General features: G+C 33.0%; 1 protein-coding gene across 1 annotated transcript in view; it reads right to left on the bottom strand.

Moving 5' to 3' along the window:
- Window positions 1-4,285: 4,285 nt before the first annotated feature.
- LOC120773406 overlaps window positions 4,286-26,388 on the bottom strand; it is a 41,138-nt gene continuing 19,035 nt past the window's right edge. The window contains exons 2-4 of the mRNA XM_040102270.1: window positions 5,476-5,792; window positions 4,996-5,163; window positions 4,286-4,830 (exon numbers count right to left, since the gene is read on the bottom strand). Coding sequence (XP_039958204.1) covers window positions 4,477-4,830; window positions 4,996-5,163; window positions 5,476-5,658 — 705 coding nt within the window. The 5' untranslated portion in view covers window positions 5,659-5,792 and the 3' untranslated portion in view covers window positions 4,286-4,476. The remainder of the gene's footprint in view (window positions 4,831-4,995; window positions 5,164-5,475; window positions 5,793-26,388) is intronic.

The following is a 26,388-nucleotide window of genomic DNA, read 5'->3' as shown; positions in this document are numbered from 1 at the left end:
AGTGAAACGAACACACTATATCAACTGCTCAAACAAACATACGGTACTTTTGACTTGATTTTATGTTAATGAAGAATTTTTTTTACGTGGTCAAAAATTTTGCTGTAATCAGTTATTTTTATATAAATTGCTATAATTAATTGCAAGTCTTTAAGTCTAGAAAATGCAAAGGAAAAAAGACATTTGAATTTTCACTTGTTATTTAAATCATTCACAATAGCAAAACTGTTCTAAAGTTTGAAAATAAAATTTGGTAGCACTGAAGATAGCGGCTATACGAATTCAACTCGATTGTTTTGTTTTTGCTTTTACATGTAATTTTTTTCACTTGCGAAGCGAGCAGAGAAAGGGCGAATCAGCTACTGTAACAATCAATTGTGCGAAATTTGGTTTTCCTCGGTTACCATACCGGAATTTTGATGTCAAAAGCGTACTATACTCTGGTAGAGCAATTGCCGAAAACATCGATAAAATGTTGGAAAGCGATTGCACAGGAGCTAAAAAGTGCACAAAAATTCGTTTGGAATCATTTAAATAAAGCTGGGTACAAAGCTAGATACAAACAGAACCTCGATGTGTGGGTGTCATATGCATAAACGGAAAAAACCTCTTGAAAAGCTATCCACTTCGGAAGCGGATGGTCACTAGTAATCAAAATTTGGATACTTACGGCAACGTCAACCTAAAAAAGGAAGGTTTTGCTTTGTTTAGTGGGACTTGCAAAAGACATATTTAAGATGAGCTGCACCCCTATGATATAACTTTTAATTCGAACCTGTACGGTCAACAATTATGTAGACCATCTAAGGGAACAAATAGCTCAGAAGCGATATGCTTTGGCCAATAGGATAGGAATTGTATTCCATTTGAACAATGTCAAGCGATACACAACAATAATAACTCGCCAAAAGCTCAAAGATCTTGTGTGGCAGATTCTAGTGCACTCACCTTATAACCCAGACCGGGCAACAAGACTGCTTATTCCAGTCTATGACGAATGATTTAACTGGTGAAATATTCGTCGTAAAAGAAACTTATGAAAATCAACTCACTTCGAAATGTGAGGAAGAATTGCAAATATTTTTCTTTACCTTGCTTGATAACTTTATTCTTTCTTTCTAGTTTGGCATTGCCAACGTTTTTCGGTAATCCAGTTCTTATATTCCATTTTTATGTATGAGTAAATGATTATGTATCTTGGCCAGGTGTATTTTGGCAACGTCAGCATTATTCAAAGCGAGAAATATTACGGTACTCTATTAAGAAATAGATTATATGATAAAAGTAATTAAAATGAATTGAAATAAATAAGAATTGAAAATATTATTTAATGATTTACAGATAAATTCGATTTATTTAAATTAATTTTGTTTTTACTTTACAATCACTTTTGGCATTTATGTGTGTACATATTTGCATTGTTATTAATATTATTTTATAGCATTTAATATACATGTTTTTTTCTTACACTGTTTTGTTCTCAAAGGTTTTTTTCTTATACATATACATATGTATATATATATATTTTTGTTTCAGTTTCAGTGATACAATTTTCTTTAAAACACAATTAACAATTAAATAAATAAATTAACCAATTAATAATGCCATAAATTTTTATAATATTGGATAGTCGAAAAAGTCTTTTCGTATTGCTAATCATGGTATGACACAATGTGATTGGTAGCACTGGAGATATACTATACATACGATTGCAGTGACATCAATACGAAAAGACTTTTTCGACTACCATTCACATAACTTAAATAATTTCATACTTATAGTAAAGCCTTAGAAGGCCTATTATTCTTTATGGCTTTAGTTTTAATTCGAGTAATTTCGGCTTTTAGGTTTTTTAACAGCACATATTTTTCCTTTTAATTTAACTTACATTATTTTTAATACTTAATAATTTATTTTTAGTATTTAATAATTTATTTTTAGTTTACTACGTCCATTTTTGTAATTTTTTTAGTTTTTTAGTTTTTATATTATACTTTAAGTACATGCATAGCCACATTTTCATTGAACATATTTTGTTGTCATTTTTGCTTGAATTTTAAACTAAGTTTTTGTTTTTCGGTAGTTTTTTTATTTATATGTATATTTGTGCATCCTCAATTGAATTGTGATGTCACTTTGTAATTTTATTCTTAACATTTAGCTCAGCTCACTGGGTAGGTTTAGTTTTCGTAACAACTACATACATACATGTGATTTGTACAAGTGGAAATAATTAGTACATATAAATGCAGCGTAATTTAAAAAATATATAAATATGAGCAGTAAAATTGAGACACAACTAATCTTTCATAAATATCAAATGTAAGTGATGAGTGTAAGCGAAAATGATTTTATTTAAACCATTAAGTTTCATCATTGGCAGCTGATAACAATTTTGTTTATATTTTTCAAAACGCAGCATTAATAAAACCTTAAAAGACATACACGTGATGTGGCTTTAATGCATAAGATTGGCATTCTGAATTTTAAGTTGTGGTACAGGTCACATGTTCGCTTTTAAAGTTTGTTAACAGAAGCCGTTTGAGATTTTTGCAAATGATTTTCTAATTTGACGATTTTGAATTTCCATATGATGTAATATAATTTCAACCTATACAAACATAACTTTTACCTAACCCATGCAATTGCTGCATACGATAGCTGCTTGTGATGTCATTTCATATGCACATTTTCAGGTTTTGTAAACACACTTGTTCCTACATCCTTCAGCTGCTATTTAATTATATGATAACAACATGTGATGTGATGTCAAATCAAATGCATATCTCATGTTTGGCAAACACATATGTATATGATAGAAGCTTGCGATGTGACATCATATCAATTCACATTTTCATGTTTTGTAAACACACGTGTTACTACAGCTTTCAGCTGCTATTTAATTATATGATAACAACATGTGATATGCTGTCAGATCATATGCATATTTATATGATAGCATGTGATATCATGTCATATCATATGCATATTTTTATATTTTGTAAACAAAAGTGTTACTCAATCTTCAACTTTCAGATGCCATTATATGATAACAGCATGTGATGTGATGTCACATCATAGCATATGCATATTTGTATGCTTTGTTTACGTGCTATTACATGCTTTAGTTGCTATTGGCATATGATCACATTATATTATGTTGTATTATGTGTATCATGGAGTATTGCGTTGTGCGATGTGATATCATAGCAACGTATGATACGCGTTGGGATCACTTCTATTAACACCTTATCTTACCCTATACAAACTAATTTCTGCTCTACAAACCAGTGGATATTGAAAGCAGCATGTAATATGTAGATGGTATAAGATTTGGCATACTATTGATGTGATCACATCATTATATAGCATAACAACTGCTGTCTTTGCTGGCATTTTTCTCGTTCTTTTTTTGTTTTCATGATTTTTGTTACCACTTGCTGCTAACAATTAACTTCTATGAGTTTTTATCCGAAAAAAGAGTAAATAAATAAATAACAGTTTTATATATATTTAGTGTTTCTTTAATGTTTTGGTGTAATAAATAAATTTGTTATGTTTATGTGTATAATTGCATATAAAATATGTTATAAATAAATAAATAATTAATAAATAAATAAATAGTTTAGTTAAAACTTGTCATTCTTTTAATTAAGCCTATGATATAAATATAATTATATTATGCGCTGGTGTTGCTAAATTAATAAGCTTCATTGTTAACGTTTCTACATAATTTACAATTTCTTACACTATATATGTATATTTAAGTATTTTTTGTAATTTTTGGTAACTTTTTAAATTGTGTGCTGTTTTTAAGTATGCTTTTACTTTCAAACATACTTTGGTTAATTTACAATTTTGCATACGTCACGAAATATTTAAGAGTATTTAAAAATGGAAAATGAAAAACAAAATGTTTTTATGTTTTTTTTTGTTGTTTTTAAAACAAATTTCTTTGACAGCGACCTAATGTTGTATATATACATATATTTAATTATTTTTCAGTATTTTTTTTATATGCTTCGTATAATGATTCTTTGGAATAAAAATTGTTTTCAAAATTCAATACAATATATAAAACGAAAATTTTGTGCGCACTCGCACCGTCAAGTTGCTATAACAAACTGTCTTTAATTAAATTATTAAAAATTAATTATAGGAATTGGAAAATTATCATAAGCTAGAAAAGCAAAAGCCTTTTTTGTTCATTTATAGTAATAAAATATAAGTCATAATTGGGTTATACATATATATATAGGAGAAGTCTTTCGCTAAAAATCGTACACACTGAAATTCTTTTGTAAATCTGTATGAAAAACATTATTCCGCCTCATTGCTTACTGGTTTATGTATTCCTTTACATATTGTTAATGAATCGGTGTGACGGCCTCTTAGGCATATACATACATACATATGTACATAAGTACATAATTTGTTTGTTTTGTTTTTGTTTTTTTTTTGTTGCATTTCTATACATTACTTGCAAATCATTTCATTGAGTGTGGTTATTACAAATTGGAAGAAGCTTATGATTTCCACAACTATCAACCATTCTCTCACCTGGGCGTTTCTGTTGTAATTGGGTATGATGGTATCGCTAATAAGGTGATCAAAATTTATTGTAGTGCAGTTTTTTGTACTATTGTATGCACCGTGTGCAGCATTTATATTAATCGCGAGCTCATTGGATGTGCTGTTCAAAAAGTCGATTATAACATGATATTCTTTATTATATGTATCTTGCCATTCCTTCTTGTTTTTCTCGTTTACAGTTTCTTTGAGTACGCTTTGCAAGATTTTGAATGTTCTACATATGTCAGCAATTTCGCGCTATACGCAAAAAGAGCATTAGCAAGAGAAAGAAGGAAAAATTATTAGTTTTCATTGATTTTACATTATTTTAAACTGTTTTTAAACAATTTACAATTTATAGTTTTTTTCTTTTGCATAAAACTACTAACATTAGATATACTAAAGTTCATATTTAATGCTTACCAATTTTTCATCCATTGTTTTTTGTGGTAAACTCATATTGTTACATGTTTGTTTATCCAATCCAATTTTACGGGTGACCGATGTATTATATCGATGATCTAAGCTTAGACTATGTCTGCTCCAGTTTTTGAAGGTATTCTCTTTAGTTTGAGCAAAACGAACTTTAGTCTGGAACATAAGGAGAAGTTTACTAAATTAAAGCAAAGTATATTTCTTTTACAAAAACTAAACTAAAAAAAATAATTACTAAAATAATTTTTTTTTAATTTCATTGCGAAAAGTAGTGCAAGAAACTCAAAGCCAGACGCTTTGAGTATAAAAGTATTGGAAAATTATTTATATTTTTTTCTTAAAAATGAAGAACGGGGCAAAAAATCATTTTTTTTAGTTTTAAATTGAAATTTAATTTTATGTAGTATTATTGAATTTCTTAATTTTCAGTTTCTTAAACTGTAATTACTATCTATTGCTGTTACTTACAAATCCATCAATATCCCCCATAAGCGTGCTGTGCGAGTTAAGCGCTTGATTTCGTATACTTTCTAGAGCTGCTTTCATACGTTCTTCTGGGCACTGGCTGGGCGAACGCACATTCAAGTGATGACGACGTTGCGGTTGTAGACTATGTAGTATAGGCGATAAATCATCACGTTCGTTCTGCATTAATTGTTTGTGATGTTGCAGGCGATTCTCTAATGAGTGTAGAATTCGTTTTCTTCCGTGTAATGTTCGACCTGAAGTAGTGGAAATTTGCGCCAATATGACAATGCAAACGATTGGCACGAGTACATAGGATTCTGCATGTAGAAAAAAATTAAGAAAAATACATGAGAAATGGTGACTTTGAGACAGGTTTGAGTAATACATACATACATACTAATGGAAATGACAAGAAATTATGTTTTAAACTCAAATATGTTTGTATATAAAATGCTTAATTTACACAAATCATTTCCTTTACCAATGCACATTAGCTTTGAGCGTTAAAATGTGCATAAAATTCCCAACACATATGCATGTGTTCATATATGCCATACATTTTATCGCAAGCACATATCAAAGCACGCACTAGCACATGCACATGATAGGCTGAACAGCTAGCGCACATACACATGCTGAGTTGAACACACCTGAGCGAGCGAATTGCTTCGGCCAATTGCTGCATACACCAATGAACGCTGCGAAATTATCGCACACTATAAAAACTCGCTGTCAGCAAATGCGCTAAAAACCAATGCGAAATTCGCAATGGCAGCGTTGTGCTGGCAAGTAGCGGTGAAGAAATTTCTGCTGTCTTTTTATATACTTATGCGTCAAAGCAATGTACATACTTATGTATCATACATTATATACATATTATTTATATGTATATAGCTGTGCAATTAGCGCAACTAAAGCGTACACACAGTAATTTGTAGAATTTATTAAAGAGCACAAGTTGCTGCAACAAAGTATGCGTGTAGAGGAGCGTGTTGGCATGCGGCATACGCGTTGCTCGATCGATCTGCAGTTTACCGCTTCGGTGGCGGATATGTAGATGTAGATATGTGCGCAATTGTGCTTGTCAGGTGGTCTAAGTGTAATCTAGTCAGACTTAGAGACTTAAACTGTCTAGGCTTTTGTCAAGATCAAGGCAAAGGCCGCCAATAATAGAAATTTACTGCCGCCTGCTGCCGGTTGTTGCTGTCATTTGTTTTTTTTTTCACAATTTGTTGCGTTTTTTGTAGCTTTGAAAGGCATTTAGTCAAGCGCATAGCACAGATGAGTCGCCTGCAATTTTCATTTCCTTGCCTGTTTGTGTGTGTCCACATGTGTGGCAGACATAGCTGAGTATTAGAAATTTGCTAATTATCATTTGTAATTAAAAGCAACGATTTTAATGTGAAGTGATCTTGTTGATTGTTGTTTTAAAAGGTGTATACTTGTATGTAATACATAGACAATGTTATATTTGCTGCAAGAGCCACATATTGACTAATAAAATAGCAATGTGTTGCTATATTTTTGTTGCCTTTGGTTATTAATTATTTATGTGTTATGCATAAATATGTGAAGTTACAATTATTTTAAAAAATTATTTTAAAAATTTTTTTGTAGTGGGAGTAAAAGTAGTACGCTGAAAAGGGTATATAAAGTTTGCAAAAAAGTTCGTAACACTCAGAAGGAAATGTTGGAGGCTCTGTAACCTACATACATACATACATATGTACCTATGTATTTATAAATAATCAGCGTGAAGCCATGTCAGTTAGAACGCGTACTAGTTCATTAGTTTTTCGTTCAGATCGGACCACTATAGCATATATGTAGCTGCTATATAAAGTGAACGAACAAAATTAAACTCTTTTATGGGAAACTTCTTTATTTGAAGAGTTATCCTCACGAAATTTTGCACGGATTGTCGCCAAAAGCAACGGTATAATCTCCGAATCGGACCACTATAATTGTCATACTTTGTAAGAACTAACAATACACTGTTATATTTCTATTCATTTTATAAATGAAAATATGTGCGGTATTTATAGATTTTATTGTTTTTTTTTGTTGTATTTGTTTTGTTTTTTAAAGCAAGCATTTATTTTTGCATATGACTAACAATACATAGCATGCATCTGTAAACACAAAACGAACTGACGTCGGCGCGTGTGCCTGGTTGTAATGGTACAGGCTAGCACCGCTGTGTATTTGCCACAATTAATTTGTAAATATTTTAATGAAGCTATTGTTTACTATAAAAATTTGAACTTATTTAATTTGTTGTTCATTTATTTGTTTTTTATTTTAATTTGTTTTTTGATTTTTTATTACTAATGCTCGCTACAATTGAATATTGCAGCCGCTATTTTAGTTTTATTTTTATATTTACATTTAGTTTTAGAAACGACTATATTAAGCTCAGTTAGCATTTAAATAAACACAAACCTTTATTTTTTATTTGATTGATAATAATTATTTGCTCACATTTAAAAAAAAATACTGCATTGCCATTTCTTTAATATTAATGCCTGTCATTGATTCATTCATTAATATATTTCATTCAATAACACACTGGCTTGAATTGTTATCTACGTACACATACACACACACTCGGGCGCGCGCAACACGCATCGCTTACATAGTGCTTCGCTAGTAGGCGGATGCGCGTTGACCTGTAAAGGAAAATCACTGAAGAGTATCCTGTTTGTTCGCTACTTAAAACAATTGAGCTAAATAACAGCTTCGCATTTTCCACGTGTGTATGTATGTGTGTTTGTGTATGTGACTCCTGTTTGCTTTTTAATTATAGCAATCACTGCAATTATATTTATTTCATTACATTATTATTAATTAAGCAAATATACTATACAAATGTATATATGTAGCATATCAAAGCTAAATGCACTCCATCTTACATGGGAATGTGTGTGTGTTTGCCTTCGCGTACATTTGTATGCTCATTTAGTCTAGTTGAGCAGTGGATATGCAAGGCGTGTTGCCATTGGCTACCGCTTAGTTCAGCAGATGTTAAAAAAAGCTTATCAATATAGAATATATTGCTTGTATATACATATATGTGTGTGAGGAATATAAAAATACATTTCTATCGAAGTATTTCAAGGAGAAAATATTAAGACAAATGTTAAGCATTCGAATTGTTTGTTGCGCTGCTTTCGCAGTTAGATTGATCGGAGGCGTATGTCATAATTTATAGAAGGCGTTCAGGGTCGCAATATATAGAAGGATTATTGCTTTATACGAAGTCAGATAGCAGAATCGATACTACATATTTTAAATAACATATTTCTTTAAAATTTCAAATAAAAAAATACAAAAAAACTTATTTTCTTGCAGAAATCAAAAATTTCAAAAAAAAAAATACAAAAAAATGTTTTCTTGCAAAAATCAAAAAATAAAATTTGTAATTTATTCAGACAGTTTAAATTTTCATATAAAAAAGACATAGAGAAATTTATATACATCTGAGATAAACAATAGGAAAAAAATTATTTTGTCAAAAAATTATAATTTAGTATATATTCAGAAAATTTTAAATAAAAAAATATAGATATAGAAAAATTATATTTGAACTAAAAATTACCAAAAAAAAAAATATTTTTTTGCTAAAGTCAAATAATTCTAATTTTTATGCTTAACATGAGTTATAATATTTTGGCATAGAAATTTTAAGCTAAGCTTGTTTTGACAACCACAAACAGTACATGTAACACTATGTAAATGTATGTAAATTTGAATTTATTAAAAAAATAAATATTATATTATTTTTATTAAAAAGGACCTAATAAATAGCATTTCCTTACTATTTATTATTATAAAATGTATTAGTTTTTGAAAATTAAAATGATAAGCATATTATTATAACTTCTTTATGAAAAAGTGAAAAAAAATAATTAAATTATTAAAATTAAAATGAGCAACATTGCAATAATTTTTGTTGGAAAATTAAATTCAAAAATTAATTAATAAAAAACACTGAAAAACTTTACAATATAATTAAACTTATTTTGAAAAAATAAAAACAATTATTATTAAATTTTCAAAGAATTACAATACAATATAGTGCTCATTTTGGGAAAGTAAAAACAAAAATTAAAAATAAAAAAAAATCATTAAAATTACAATGACAACATAAAAATAGCATTATAATTTTTTTTAAGTGAAAAGTTTTGAAACCAAAAATGATCAATGATCAAATTTTTCTATATTAAAAAGCAAAGAAATGCAAAATTTTTACTCGTTATATATTTTTTTTAATAAAAATTAAAAATTGTTTCGCGTTTTTCGTGAAATTTCATACATTTTGTTCCAATTTTAAATGCCTATTACAAAGCTTTGGCACTAAGGCGGTAATGCAATATGTTTGCTCAATGTTATTGCCAGCCTTTGCTATAATAAAAAATTAAAGCAACTATTTTCTGATAAACGCCTGAAGAAATCTTTACGCAAGCAATAAAAATATACAAAAAAAAATTATAAAAATAGTAAAGATAAATAATAATAATAAAAACCAACAAAAATAAAATAAAAAATAAAAATAATAATCAATGATTAATACGAAATTGTGGCAAGGGAAGCCCAAAAGACTGTACTCGTATAAATCACTTTCGCAATATGGAACACTATTACTAACAACTTGATAGCTCACACCACCTCTACCATGCTATTAAGTATTATTACTTATTATTTGCTTTATTATTTATTTATTTTTGGTTCTTTTTTGTACTTTTCGATTGTTTTTGTTCTGTACTCTTGCTTTTTTGTTTTATTCACTTGTTTTTTTTTCTTTGGTTTGTTTGGTTGACTTACTCATCATCGGCATCCTTCTGTGTGCGCGCGTTTGGCAATTTAATGTGGCGCTTTGCATTTTCGCTGTTAAAGCGGTTTTCGTCGCTGACTTTTGGCATGTAGCGGTATTTCCAGTGGCGAAATCTATTGCACTGGTCAAGCGCGTGAGACCGCTGTTCACAACAAATGCGGCACTTGTCGATGACACTTTGACACTATGCTGTTGTGGTTGTTGCTGTTGCAAATGTTTCGTATCAATTGTGCGTACTGTGCGCGATTCGCAACAATCCAGTGCACTATTAATTTTGTTGTTGTTACTGTTCACGTGTGTTAGCGACATTTTGGTTAGTTTTGTTTGTTGATTTTGTTTAACTTTGTTAATAAAAATTATCACAGAATAATGCACACGAAATGGAAATGGCGTTGTTTCGTACACAATTTTCGCAATTTGGCGTTTAGAAAGTCAGACTTGCAAATTTTTAGGTTTAAATATTTTTCTTAAGTTTTTATGCTTTCGCAAAGTTCAATATTTAAACATAAATTTATATGTAGTTATTTATATGTATTTCAGTCGTAAATAAAACAATACTGTTTAAAAATATCCTGCTTTGCAACAAGTGTTGTTTGGCAGCGAATATTTAAAGGCTTTTTGCGTATTTAATTAAATTAATTTTTTAAGTATTTTTTATGTGCTTTATATGTGCTCTATATTGGCAATTTGAAATTATTTACGAATTTCTTGAACTATTGCACGCACGATCTCCTTTTAATTTCACTTGTTCGCTATTGAATGCTGATTGTAAGTTAAATCTTTAATCACAAGCTTTTAAAGCGAGCGCAAACCCCACTGTTTCAACGGCATACGCTCATGCAAACGCTCGTATTGAGTACAAGAACATTGCGCTCATGCACACACACACATGTAACCACACATACTAACGAGCGGAGAAAAGCAACAGATACGTCGTCTTAACAGTTAGGATCTGAGCGAAGTTCACCTAGGCAGCCATAGCGGCACTTCACGAGCGTGTATATGTGTGGCATGCGTCACAACGTCGGCTTGCAAAGTAACAGCAGCAAGAACGCGTCGTCGCGCGCTGGCGACTACGAAAACGAAGTTGACGAAAGCGACTGCCTCAACGCCATCGGTATTGAATTACTCAATTAATCGTTCAAGCGGCGATCTTGGCCAAGAGCGTGCGCATCGCTTAGAAAGAGCGCAATGCCGCGCTCAACAACTAATTAGTGAATATTGGCCAAAACAGTGGAGTGGCGATATTAGAAGATTTAAAACAAAATGTCAATAAGGAGGCAGCAGTTGAGCACTTGTGAAGAGTAGTAGTGTTGAAGTTGTAAGTGACGGGGGTTGTTGTTTATACTAGGCAGAAGTAAACAACAAAAATATGTATATAAAAATTGTATAGCACGCTTCTAACGATAGCCACGGTTGCGGCGCCGCTTAGCGTCGACGACGCAGTCACAAACGCAGCAGCCGTAACGCAGCGGTTAACGCGACTGCAAGCAGCGCTGCTGTTGCAGTATTTGGCGAGCGCGCGCTTAACACAAAATCACTCTTTTAATACATACAAAACGCAGCATTAATGTTCGCTTATCCAAAACAGACTTCAACAGTTAAACGAGTATAATCGGCGCGATTATAAATGTATGCGCGCTACTCTATACTACGCACATACATATACACGTACACATACCAAACGCGCGCCCACTGAGCATTGTATTGTATTGGCGCGCGCCAAGCATGCAGCCCCCCACAAACAACGCATACATATGCAGGTGGGGCCGGGCGTTTTGAGTGTGAGTTGAAACTATAAGTGAGCGCTTTTGTTTCAATCATACGGTCGGCGCGCGCTCAGCGTTTGTGCGCCGCCTGAAAAAAACCGAATATCACGATGAATGGCTCGTGCAAATACTGCATTTACAACGCGTGCCAAACATGCGCCGCAGCGGCAACTGCAACGGCAATTAGTGAGCTGCCAGTCGCGCTTGTCGGCGCAAACTGTGTTGTGAAATTTGTCTGTGTGTTGGTGGGGGATACATATTTGTGTGTGTGTTGGTTAGCACGCGTATGCGCGCGCCAACTTCCAACTGATGAAATTTCATTTTGGTGTAGCGCATGAGTCAACAGATGGAGCTTGGGTTTAACTTACAATTATGCACACACTTGTTTACTCGTCGTCAAATGCGCCGCTGACCGCTTAAATGCTACACCGTTTGCTGTTTGGATATCAGCCACTGGCTACATGATCATTTGGCGATGCAGCGAAAAAAAAATCACCAGATCGCTTGGGTGACAAGTAAGTGTAGAAGAATGTGCTGCTGTGTCGTTTTTGTTTTCCTCTTTTATTCTTTATTATTATAATTTGTTTTTTGTTTTGTTTGTGAGTTGTGACGTCAAATTCATTGCAACTTAGCAGCATTTACTTGTAAATACACACATGTAATTGCAGCCACCAATTGACTGCATTGAGCACAGTTGAAAGCGCATCGATGAATCACAGTGATGTGTGCGCGCCTCTATCGCTATCATTGGCGGCTTGTGTCGCTGCAAAACACATAATTCTCTGTTTTGTTTTTATGAAGCAAACTAATTTCGTGTTGGCCCCACCACTTGCATAAATGTTACACACACACTACTTGCAATTTTTAAATTTTGGTTTTTCCCAAGTTTATATATACTATTATTATTATGACATGGATATTGGATTGCAGCATGTTTCATAAACTATTAAAAGATATATAAAAATGCTATGAGCAATATTGCAGAAAAAGCACTTGTGTACTGCATTTCGTATGCGATGTGCGTTCGCCTTTGCGCATACACAACTATTTATGGTATATAGTGCTCGCTTGCATATGCAAATTGCAAGAGAATCAGTTAATTTATTGATTTGTAACTCTAATTTAAATTGATAATTTACTAAGGACTAACATGCTCGTCTATGTCACTTGATATTGACTGAAATCAGGATTTTTATAGCTTGCATAGCATTTTTTTAGCAAACGAAAATTGCCAAGCCAAGCAAAAGACGTTTACCCTTCGCGGTTGCTATAAACAAAGTAAGCATGAATATAGCTGAAAATGTTGTCACATCTCAGGGACATGTGCATATGTATATTAACATAATAAAAAACCAAACATTTGAAAAGTGGACTCGCCAAGCCCGCGAAATTTTAAAATACCTTATATGGCTGCACCGAAGCTATGAAACCCTTCACAGTTGAATTTTTTTCTTTGACCTTGAGACAGGTGGTATTACAGGTAGACGTAGTCGGGGCTAACCGCTAAATAGCATGGAATCATAAATTACAAATGGCTATAATTAACTTACAAACACGCAAAATAAGTAAAAAGGTTCACATTAAGGGACTTTTGTGGTTTAAAAAGTGGGCGTTTGTGCCCTTAATAGGTTTTGTACAAGGTGCTTTCCAAGATAAAGAGAACTTAAAAAAAACAGAACAAATGGCTTTTTCGGCAAAATCTATTTTTTTTTATTCCAAATAGTATCCTGCTGCTTTAATACAGCTTCTTGCACGGTCAAAAATCATGTCGAACGAGTGTTTTAGCTCGTTGGCCGGTATGGCCGCCAGTATGCCAGTGCAAGCCTTTTTAATGGCCTCTACGTCTGCATAACGCTTTCCTTTCATAGGCAAATGCATTTTTCCGAAAAGGAAGAAATCGCACGCTGCCATATCAGGTGAATACGGAGAGTGGTTAATGGTTAAAATGTGAGTTTTGGTCAAATAATCGTCCCTCGAATGTTGGATTGTGTGCACTTTTTGGTCGTCAGTCAATTTGTGCGGAACAAACCGTGCACACACCTTTCGTAAGCTTATGTTCGGTCAAAATGTGATAAATCGATGTTTTGGAGATGTTCAATTCCATTTTCATGAATTTCAATGATGATGTCGACTGATTTTTGATGAATTCACGCACAGTTTCGATATAATTTCCGGTGATAATTGGTTTTGATTGGCCCACATGTTGATCATCATTTATGTCCTCACGACCACTTTGAAAACGTTGAAACTTCTCGTGCACTCTGCTAAGGGATAGGCAATCATCGCCATAAACTTGTTTCATCAATTGAATTCGGTAAGAGTTTTACCAATTTTAAAACAAACCTTAATGTGGGCATTTTTGTTCGAAGCTCATTTTCGCACCGATAACACAAACATACTGATACTTAAAACGCAATAACTTCACTTCCAATTGATGAAATGTCATGAAATTCTCACTGAACAATCGATAAAAATAGCAGATTGTAACGCACCAGTCGACATATAGATAGACCAGGGGCGCTAGTTTCAAAAAGTCCTGTTTACTGTGGAACACACCTTGTAACTCAGCCTATTTGCGAAAATTTATTTTTTTAATTTTTTACCACAATGCAAATATGGGCGGTCTTGGATAATAGTCACGCTCACCCCCCATACAAAGGTCATGTGAGAATTGTCAAAAGTATATTGCCGGCAGCATTAAATTTGTCGTTGTTGTAAGTTAGTGTGGTAAGGTTATATTTAACTTCGTTCACCGTCCACTTTTTGGTGAAACTCATTATCTCATATCCTGGTAGGGATGGAAAAACAAAATCTATAATTCAATTAATGTATCAAATAATGAATTGCAAGGAAAAGGAAATCATTTCAATTAATTGCACGATATTGATCGATTAATCACCCCTTTCACCTATTACTACTAGTCAACTAATTTCTACCAAAATCGGAGCATTATATACACAATCTTACGTCCCTCATAAAAGCAAATATTCAAACTCATCTGAACTTTCCCTTCCACTATTTTCATATAAATCAAAAAATTGTTATATGTGACCTGATCTACGAAAAGGGAGCAAACGTGCGAAAACTAGTTTTCTGGGAAACAGCTGTTAAAAATAATAATAATAAATAATCAACTTAATAGTGAAAAGTGATTTTTTGATACCTAAGCCCCCTATCCGTAGACCAGGTCACATATATTTTTTCATATTAATAATATGAGGACCCTAGTGAACAGGGCTGATATGATATCTAATATATCGACCAATAGGTGTGATACATAGCAATAAATTAACGTATAATGTTGGCTATACCGAAAGTTGGACAGGAGTTTGGTTCAAATCAGTGCACGGATTATTTCATATAGTAAAATACATATAATTTTCTTATCAACTTTATTGTAAGTAGATTAGTCAAAGTGTGAGTAACCTTAATTATATTGCTTGACTTTAATATGTGTAACATTTTTATGAAATTACCATCTTCTCTTGGCCACTATTGATATATTGATTTTTCCTTCATGTACTCAATATATTACATATAGTGCCTTTAAGTTTAGTTTAGATGTTGTTGTTGTTGTTGCCTTAGCGACAAAATTCTGCCGAGTTGACAGTCCATGACCGGTTCAAAACCCCGGTCCATTCCGGTTACGTAGACCCCACTGTCGTGGTAATGGGCTTAGTTTCGATCGCTTATATCGGCAAGATAATTCAGTTGATTGAAGGGGGAATATTTTAATTAGCTTTGTGTCAAATTTGTGATACGGATATGTACCTTTCCAAAATACTAATATAATATGTTGAATACAGTGATATCAGTTGGTTGGGTTGATTTTAATAAATATTTCGGAAATGAAAGGAAAGCATTCAGATACTTAAAGTTATAAGTAAATAAGATGCCAAATATGACTGTAATACTTCAAAAATTTCATTGAATATCGAATACCAAATTTTTATGCTACATACATTTTTATCGTCCAATACCCGAAAATATATTTCCGTTTGTGATCCTTGCAGTATGCACCTAGTAATAAGTACAGAGCGTTGTTGGGTTTGGTTTTACATATATAAATATGTATGTACATAGTATATACATCAAATTAGTTGATCAAAATATGCAAAAAAAAAATGATTTACTGGTGTATTGCTGAATGTCGAACCACCCTTTCATCTGTCAGAGGAGTTATATTACCATAAATATGAAATATAGGAATCAAGGCTCTCTTTGCCTGTTACAAATGTAGCAATATTTCACACTGTTTTGAAATAAGAACACCTTAAGAAATACTTATTGACTCTTATTTCACAATATACTATAGTACATTTATAATTTCTGAGTATCGAAAATCTTTTTCGCACTAAATACAAGTTTTTTAAGTTTAACCTTTTTTATTTTTAATTAAAACGCATTTATTGGTTTTCCTGTCGATGATGTATTTATGATATATAAATAAATAATTATATGATTTCATTAAAATATTACTTCCTTTAACATATATCTCAATTATGATCTCAAATATATATACCTAGAAATTAGTGGCGTGAGCGGAAATAACAGTTATTTGTTATCGAAAATAAAACCACAAGAACACATTGTACGTGATCTTAACGGTTGAACTTTTAAATATACAATTTACTATATACATACATATGTACATATATGTATATTTAGAACCGAAAAAGGATATTGCTCATACCAATACTTTAACTTCTAAAAAGAAGTGATTAAGAACATAACGCGCCACAGTTACTTTAAACAGGCACCGGAACCATCCATTTCCACTTTAAATTTGTCACACCACACTCATTGCTTGCTGCGTGCAAAATAATGATTCGCGCTTGGAGCACAGATTTTGTTGTTGTAAGATCATGCCATTAATGCATTGGTTTTCAGTACAACTGTACTCGATGGATTCGCCTATGACAAGAATATAATAAATGCAAAAATCATATGCCAAATTTAGATGACGCTAAGGTAATGGTATGCATTATAAGTTTCTAAAACTAAGTGAAATCATTAATGAGGAATGCTGCCGACAACAACCCATCAAATATCATAGAAGCAAACAGTTGCTAAAAAACGAAAGAAAAATGACTGTCTCAAGAGAAAAGATTGGTGTGGCAAAACTTCCCAGCCGCTGTTTTCCAAATTGTTTTCTTTATAGAAACTTATTGGCCGACTACACATAGGCCAACAATTTGGAAAACAGCAGCTGTGAAGTTTTGCGCCACACCAGTCTTTCCTGTTCTGATTGCCATTTTTTTCGCACGAATATAATTCTACACCCAATGTCATATATTGCTAAGCACTTATAATTATTTTGATGTGACATTTGGCACCCAATTCTCGACGGTTTTCAAGCATAAATCGGCCGATACTGCTGCAATTTTACATTCGATATTCGTACGAAGTTCATCAATCGTCGCTGGCTTGTTGGCATAGGCTATTACGTAACGTAACCCCAGGAAATAGTCTAACGGCGTCAAATCGCACAATCGAGGCCGCACATACTGTCCAAGTCCAGACTCGTATCATCCAATTCAAGCCAAAGATATTCGGTTATTATTGAGCGGTAGCGATTCCCATTCATAGTAACTTGCCGTTCTTGATCATATAGAAAGATGTACGATTCAATAACGCCGCTGGGGCATGGGGTAATTTTTTCAGGATGCAATGGTAACTCATCGAATCCATGTGGATTGCTGCATGACCAATAATGCATATTTTGCTTATTGACGAAGCTATTCAGCCAGAAATGAGCCTCATCGCTGAAGATGATTTTTTGATAAAAATCCGGATCATTTTTAAGTTGTTGCTCATCCCAATTCACGAACATGCGACGATTCTGGTGGTCAAGTGGCTTCCTTGCTTTGATCTTGTAAGGATGTAGGCCAAGATGTTTTCGCTTAATTCACTACAACGACGTCACAGAGATGCCTAACGCTTGAAAACGACTTGGGAGAGGCTGATTTGGGTTTTCCTCAATTGACGCGCTAGCGGCAGCAATATTCTCAACACTACAGACACTTCTTTATTTCACTGGCACTGAAACATTCTGTACTGTGTCTGTGGATTCAAAGTTTTCCACTAGACGCTCAATTTTTGTTCTGACAGGACTATTATGACGACCATAAATTGGACGTAGCGCCCTTAAAGTTGACGACACTGACTCCGAATTTCGGTAGTAAATTTTAATAACTTTGACTCGTTGTTGCAGCGTATATCTTTACAGAGAAGAGAAAAGAGCGGAAAAAATATGGTGTCGTTGACTGTCTCTATCGGTCTACTTTTTGTAACGTCCCATGAAAAAGCTCTATATATTCAAACGATTCATTTTTAAATAAAAATAAAAATTGTGGATTTCGGATTGTAAAATCGAGAACGAATTAAAATTTAGTAAAGTTTAATGAAATCAAAACAATATATTCCATAGCGATTCTTTAGACAATTTGATCCTAGTAGTTATAATGTATATGTATATGATATGGTTTATGGTGTGTAGATATATTTTCTTTTTGAGAAAATAAGCGTCACTTATGACGATAGGAGACAATGTTCAACGCACTTATTTTATTACATGAATTGAGAACGATGAGGAAGCTTTGCAAAAATCTGTAAAACCTTTCGGCTTAATGGAAGATACCAGTTTTTGTTTGTTCATAACTACGAAATTAGTCACCAAACAGAAAACCCAAAGGTCATTGCAGTGAAGTACATTCAAAGGCAACCTACCGAACCATTTTTATTTGTGTTTGTGGTCACGAAAATAAGTCAAGAATGTGTCAATACTGCAAATTGAAAATTGAAAAGAACAAAATAAGGACATACAAAGCCGCTCATTTAAAATTATAAAAATAAGCAAAATAACAGCTGATCACTGCGTCAGCGCTGCGCTTGCGCACGCCAAAACCGGCCTCTGAAGCTAACCAACATTTGTTGTTGCTGTCTAAACTACATTTGTTATCGTTTGCGATTCACATTCATTCATATTTGGCTTAAACTCACGCTCAATTAATTATTTGAGTATTCGAAGAAAGGAGAGTTAACGCCAACAAGTTGTTAGCGAAATGTTAACGGCAACAGCAACAACGCGAACTTGTCATTCAACTCAAATGCGTTATATTTGTTTATATTTATTTTTCGTTTTTCAAAACACAAAATTCTCAATGAATGATGAAATTCTTCGCGCGTTTCGTCAATGAAGAAGCGCACACTTATTCTACTCTTCTTCTTCGTTGTAACACTACGACTCAACACTCGCAAGCTCACCAATGCTAGTAGTGTTGCTTGTGCAAACATTATTGTGCTCACGTGCGTTGCGATTCTCCTTCAACATTCTACTCACTCTGCAACTTGACTTTTTCACTTTTATTATTTTCTATTCATGCTTTTTTTTGGTATTTTTAGTGTTTAGTATTTCATTCATTAGCTATTTTGCACAAACTTTTATTATTTTCTTCATGTCCACCTGTTTTGGCGGCCGGTGTGTGTGTGGTAACGCGTCAAAACGGAAGTAACTCCGCCGCCTTTGCGGCTGTCACAGTAGACGCAACATAGTGTTTACCTGTCTTCCTGCTTTGCTGCCCACCAAAGCCATCAACATACATATACACAAACATGTGAGTACGGATATGTACGTATGTTTTTGCATACTTGCAATATGCGCAATCGCATTTGCACATTGGCGATTTGGCCGATATGTTATTTGCTAAGCAATTTACAGTGGTCCGTCATTAGCAGACAATTGAACTTTTTAGTCTTTAGTATTGTGGAGCTGTGGACATTTAGGTATTGTTACGTATTGTAATTGTAATCCACTGTCAAAAAAGTATATTATTTTTCTTCGCTTTAATGGTTAACGTTTGCAATCAAATATTATTCCAAATATTAGGGAGTTGAAACACTTTTAACCTTAAGTAAGACAGCGATCTTACTACGATTTAGATCTGAAATCTGAAACTCAAATTTATGTTGTGAATTCAAATCAGTGTCTCTGTAGGCCTTATACTGAACTAAGTTTATCTAAAATTTAAAATTTAAATCGATATCTCAAACAGTTGTTGAGTTGCAGTCTTCTAAATTGTAGTCGCTCAGTTCGATCAGCCGCACCAATATGGTCGCCTGGATGTAGTGAAGTAAACGAGGAAGCTACAAACACTGCACTCCGGACTACGACAGGATGTCTCGGGCGCAACAAATCTCAGACATGCACTGACAGCATTTACAGTAGAAGCCATTAACACCATAACCGACTCCTTCTCAGTGAATGGCGTACTTGGAGTCGAACAACCACCCATTGTGGGCGAAGAGCTCGAGTTGACGCGAGAATCGAGAGTGACCCTTGCTCATGTTCGTTCTGGATACTGTAACAGGTTAAACTCCTACTTATCCAAGAAAAACCCTGACATATCAAATATATGACCAGCGTATTTTACTCTGTCCATCTGTATATACGCGAAAAAGTTTTTGAGATATCATTCTGAAATCTCCACCTATTCACTATACCATATAGCTGTCATTCAAACTGGACAATCGGAATAAAGTGCTTGTATGGAAAAATGTTTCACTTGAAGAGATACATATCTTCATCAAATTTGACGCGTGTTACTATCCAAAGCAAAGATGTATTCTCCGAAGGAATGATTCAGATCAAGTCACTATAGCATATAGCAGCCATAAAAATTGACCGATTAAAGTTCTTGTAGAGAAGAGAATCTTTTGTATTTGTGAATATTTATGCTTCAGTGTTTTTTTTTGGATTGCCAAATTAGGTCTGCCCCTTAAAAGATATAGATTTTGTATTTAATTCTTATGTTTGTAAGGATTTTAATTATTCTTTTTAATCGCACTTGGAATTTTTTTTTCATATTAAGAAACTTATAGCTCGGTAGTTAAAAGCATTCAGCGACATGGACTGGCTTATGGAATGAATGTGGTTATAAGTGTGGGTAAGCCTTTGTCATAATATAATAAAACTTGTTGGTGGATATGATGCAGTATATAATAACTCTGGCTGTTAGTACCCACTGTGCGCTAATTTCTTCTGTGCATAATTAGAAAGGTTACATAAAAAAATATTATTATTTAACTTTACTATTACTGTTTTTTTATATGCCACAATAACGATCGTAAACTTAATTATTAATCACTTTGATACAATTTAAACCGCTGCATGATATATTTTATTTACGTTTGCGGTCTGCTTTATTTCATAACGAATGAAACGTTTTTATATTTTATATTTTATATTCTTATGTTGCAAATACACAAACACTTATTCACAATTATTTACTGCATTACAATATATGATGAAATCAATATTTTTAAACCAAATAACAAATTATTGCCGAAACTTTGAACGCCGGTAAGAAACAAAAATATACTTGCATGCACTCATGGCGAAGAAAAAAAACTTTTTTTATAAACACTACCGATCAAACAATTACGCGATCAATGCAATACAGAAGAGACAAAGCAACTAAAACAGCGATTGGACTAAAGAATACAACTGAGTATATTTCAGACGCAGGCATAATGTGCAAAAAATAAGTGAAATAATACAAAAAAAAACTGTAAATAAATAAAAATCGTGATAAAAGCGCCCAAACGTCAATAAAGTCAATGGTAAACAAGAGACGAAAAACGGATGCGAAATTGCAACAACGGAATGTAGGAAAGCGTGTATAACTAAATAACTATGTATATGCATGTGATTAAAAACTACTATGATATTTACATGTCGCCACGAAGAAGGTGACGTTTGCACACTCTCCCCAAACAATCACACATATTTACTAGATTGTATAGAATACAATGCAACTCGGAAGAAGAGAACTTGTGTGCGTGTTTTTTAGCTCTTTGGCAAATATATTGCAACTTTGTAGAAAAGCTCTCTTCAAACTCTACAAAAATAAAAAAGTTGATTAATTGCAAAAATAATATATTTTCATAAAAAATACTAAATTGTCGCAAAAAAAAAATTATATTTTTTCATATGATATAAAATTCTTGCGTTTAAATACAAACTTTTTCGCTTAACAATAATTTGTCTTTTATAAAAGATCTAATTGGATCTCGTATCCTGAAAAAGCTTCCAAGAAAGTCTCCAAAATCTTCCAAAACGTTTTTTCCCTACCTCCTAAGCCTGTGATGCTCCTTTCGAATAACAGTATGTGACAGTTCTGTTATATGCAATTTATAAATTCCATTCCAAAACCTCACAGACGTCACTAGATTGTTGTATATTGAATATATCTTGGATACATCAAGTAAGTACTTGAATCAAGTGATGGTTTCGTAATAGGATGGCCATTATAACCCAATCATTGCCGACCGCCTGCCATCACAAAATAATGTTCAACTAGGTATTCTAATGCAATGAAATATTGTAACACAGTTCAGTTCTTATCCAAGGCTAGCAAGGTATTCTCGGCTAGTATGAAAGCATATACTCATAGCTCATAGCTGCTTATTTTTTTGTCATCACAGAATGTCAACTTTATTGAGTTGCAGAAAAATTATTAATTTATTTTGTAGAAACCGCAAACTTATGCCCTCACTTAACATGGCACACTTAGTATGACAGCCGCAAACAAAGCAATTTTTGGCAATAAAATAACAATTAAATCCATTGTTTTAAACTTTTGAGAGTATTTTAATCACGGTTTGAAAATACACAGTAAAATTTAAAAATAGTACATAATAATATAACGGCGCTAAGAAACGTCCTCCACTGCTAGAGTGATTTCGGCTTTCTCAAATGTTGATAAAAACTAAAAAAAAAAAAAAATCTCCACTATATTATGTTATCCATAAAATGACTGACGGTCGAAAAAATTCAAAATTTGAAAATATTTCGGATTTTAAAAAATCTTGAATTTTATTCAAAGTTTTGGTCGTTTTGGTTTGCCGAAATTTGATTTTTGTTCAGTTCACATAGATCATTGTATGAAGAACTATATATAGAAAATTCGATTTTTGTTCAGATCACAGAGCAATTGGTCATTGTATGGAGAATTATATATAGAACATGCAGAAAAAACAGTAATCGGATCAATTGAAAAATGTAGGCATTTGAAGATTAAGTTGAATGTACTGACTGGCTACACCTTAGAAAGCCATAACTGAAAACTATTAGAGATATCGATTTAAAGTGTAAGTAATTTATTTTTAAAGAGCTATCTACCTAACGAAGTATAGCATAAAATCGATTTTTCTACAATTTCACACTAGCTGTGCCCCTTAATTTGCATTGATAATTTTTAGCTAATCCAGATCAAGAGCAAAATTAACCTGAGTTTTCCAAACCAATTTAGATGAATAAGTCAAATAGAAAATAGAAATAGATAAGTCATGTAGAAAATACAGCTCTCTTAGAGTTTCCCTTAAAAAACACAAAATTTCTTTGTGGTTAATTCGGAAATTTTTTAATGGTAGGTTTTGGCACACTCTTAGTAGCTGGGTTGTCCATTTGGCGTTTTATTGTTTACTTCATTGAAATATCCACAAAAACTGAAAAAAACTACACTTTTGTACATTACGTTACATTTTAGGGGTTATTTCCTTATTGTACTGTATCATAATAATTCATATGATTTTAGTTGTGGTTTGACTGTGCCTTATCAGTGACGTATATTTTGGTCTGATACTCAGTGGCAAATATATTAACCGTAAACAAATATTAAGTTGAGCAAATTTAACTGAATCATGTAAAATATTGAACAGATCACATAGGGGTAGGATATCGATTTAAAGCTTTAGCATTTTATTTTTAAAGGCTTACTAACCTAACTAAATATAGCAGAAATCGATTTTTTTACAATTTTACACTAGTTGTGCCTCTTAAATTAATTAATCAAAACCTTCATTTTCAAAACCAATTTAGATGAATAAATCAAACTGTTAATAGAGATGCGAGGTATTTCAATATTGTTGAAAAAATTAAATATTTACGTCATATAGTACATAATACTCTCTTAGAGTTCCGCTTAAGAAATTAAAAAAATCTTTGTGGTTAGTTTGGAAATTATTTTTCATTTGGTGGGTTTTAACACACATAGTATTTATGGTAATTATAATTAGTAGCTGGGTTGTCCATTTCGTGTTTTCTTGTTTAATTCATTGAAATACCCACAAAATCTGAAAAAACTACACTTTTGTACAGTACATTACATTTTAGGGGTTATTTCCTTATTGTACTGTATCATAATAAATCAAGTGATTTTAATATTATTGTGGATTGACTGCGCTTTATCAGTGACGTATGCTTTGGTCTGATACTCAATGGTAAATATACTCGTACTAACCGTAACTAAATATTAAGTTGAGCGGTTTTAACTGAATCACGTTAAATGTGGGAAATTAAAAATGTTTGCGGATGTTTATAAGAATCTTACCAAGAATACAATTTTATACGCAAATTGTGATTGATAGGGAAAACCAAATGCCGGAAGTAAACGCATATGTACAGTAAGTTTCAATTAAAATTTGGGGTTGTGGCTGCTTATGACGCAAGTAAGAAACGCCAACGACAAAATTATGGACTAGAAACAACTAACTAAGTGAATATTATGTCTATTTCTATATTTACATGACTAAATTTTTATAAAAATAGTATAATTTGGCTAAGCTCGAGAACAAAGAACCGAAAAATCTTTACCAATGAGTATTTGTTGTGGGTTTACATATCCAAAACTGACTTGGATTTTTATCCAAACAAGTACTGTAAACTTGTCAGCATTCTTCCAAATAATTTCAAGTCAGCAACAACAGCACAGGGAACGAATTGTAGAAAAACTCAGCAGAGGTAAAGGTTTGAGATTGTCGTTTTGATAGATTTATTTAGTGCCTTAATGATAGGCTTATTGTGTTTAGTAAAAAGAAATATTCAGGCATTGAATTCATGCAAGAGTTCGGAAAATTGTTGGCTTGCGCTTATTTGGTTAAAAAATTCTATTAAACTATTCAAAGACATGATTTCCAATATAATTGCTTATTTCATGTGACAAATAACAACTGTTTCGAAAATAAATGTGTGCTTTGAGATACAAACAAATTTACTTTGATAACTTAAAAAAATTGTGAAATAGCAAAATAGACAATATCTAAGCTCATATCACTCCCACTAGTAGCCCTAACACATGAATGAGTCAGTTTGCATGTAAAAATCTGAAAAATTTCCCTTTTTCCCACAACGGCATGCATTTCTTGCAATCTGTCAACATTGTCTCCATGTTATATGGTAATATGGAATTCGTACGCGTGTCACAAGCCGCAAAGCGCAAGTGTGACGCGCGACTGGCGCGCAGCGGCCAAACCACAGAAGCGAAAAAGTCCACTGTTTGCGAGTGCCAAAGTGCCAAAGAGCACTTGATATTTGATTACACAAATTAGTATTGCATGACAAATAGGCGAGCATAGCTACAAAGGTACAGAAGATCAGCGATGAGCGCCTTGCAAGCGCAAACAAAAGAGCGCGCCAAGTCATACTAGACAAAACGATAGATAAAAAGACTTACATATATACATATACAAAATGTAGAATAGCAAACGCGCTCTTCGCGCTGCGAATCATATGCGCCTTTTAGCGCTAACTACCAATATGTTTAATAGACGAATAGCGCTAATACGAGTAAATCGTTACACCTACCCCAATGCGCGCCTCTGCAGCTCAATCAACCAAGTTATGAATGAAAACGTAAACGTAAAACCCCCACAACTGTGCCAATATGTAGCGTACGAGTGTGTTGATATGTATGTCAACTGGCCGTTTGGCGGCTTGACAAGCAAGTGTAAAAAATACTTAATTCACTTCGTTAAACCTGTTGAGCGCACAGCGCGCGCGCACTATCACCTCGTCGGCTTAAGTCAAGACGGGTTTTATTTTCGCGTGGCGTTGCCGCTTTGCACCGACAATAGACCACTTATTTATTTACTTTTGTGTGTTTGTAGTTTGGGGTTTTTCAAACAACCAGCCTCTTTAATTTTTTCCCCCAAGTTTCATTGCTACTAAATTACATCTTTGAATTTCAATTAATTTCACAATTTAAAGTAATCGTCACAACATAGCATTTAGCGCGCTAACTAGTTGTAATATATGTATGTATGATATGATAGAATTACAATTGCAAATATTATATACGCAAACATACATATGTAATTAGTTTGAAGCTTGGGAGTGTGTTGCTCAGCAATAATGTCAATTTTGAAATTTGGAGAGCGTGTCTATAAAAAAAACGTTTGGGAACTTTATTTTTATTACAATTTGTTGCTGTTGTTGTTGTTATCTATGTATATTGCCACCGGCTAATCTCG

This window comes from Bactrocera tryoni, chromosome 4 (assembly GCF_016617805.1).
Source record: "Bactrocera tryoni isolate S06 chromosome 4, CSIRO_BtryS06_freeze2, whole genome shotgun sequence".
In the NCBI taxonomy this organism is placed as follows: domain Eukaryota; kingdom Metazoa; phylum Arthropoda; class Insecta; order Diptera; family Tephritidae; genus Bactrocera; species Bactrocera tryoni.
The sequence above is the reverse complement of the archived record's forward strand: the minus strand, read 5'-3'. Positions and strand labels throughout refer to the sequence as shown.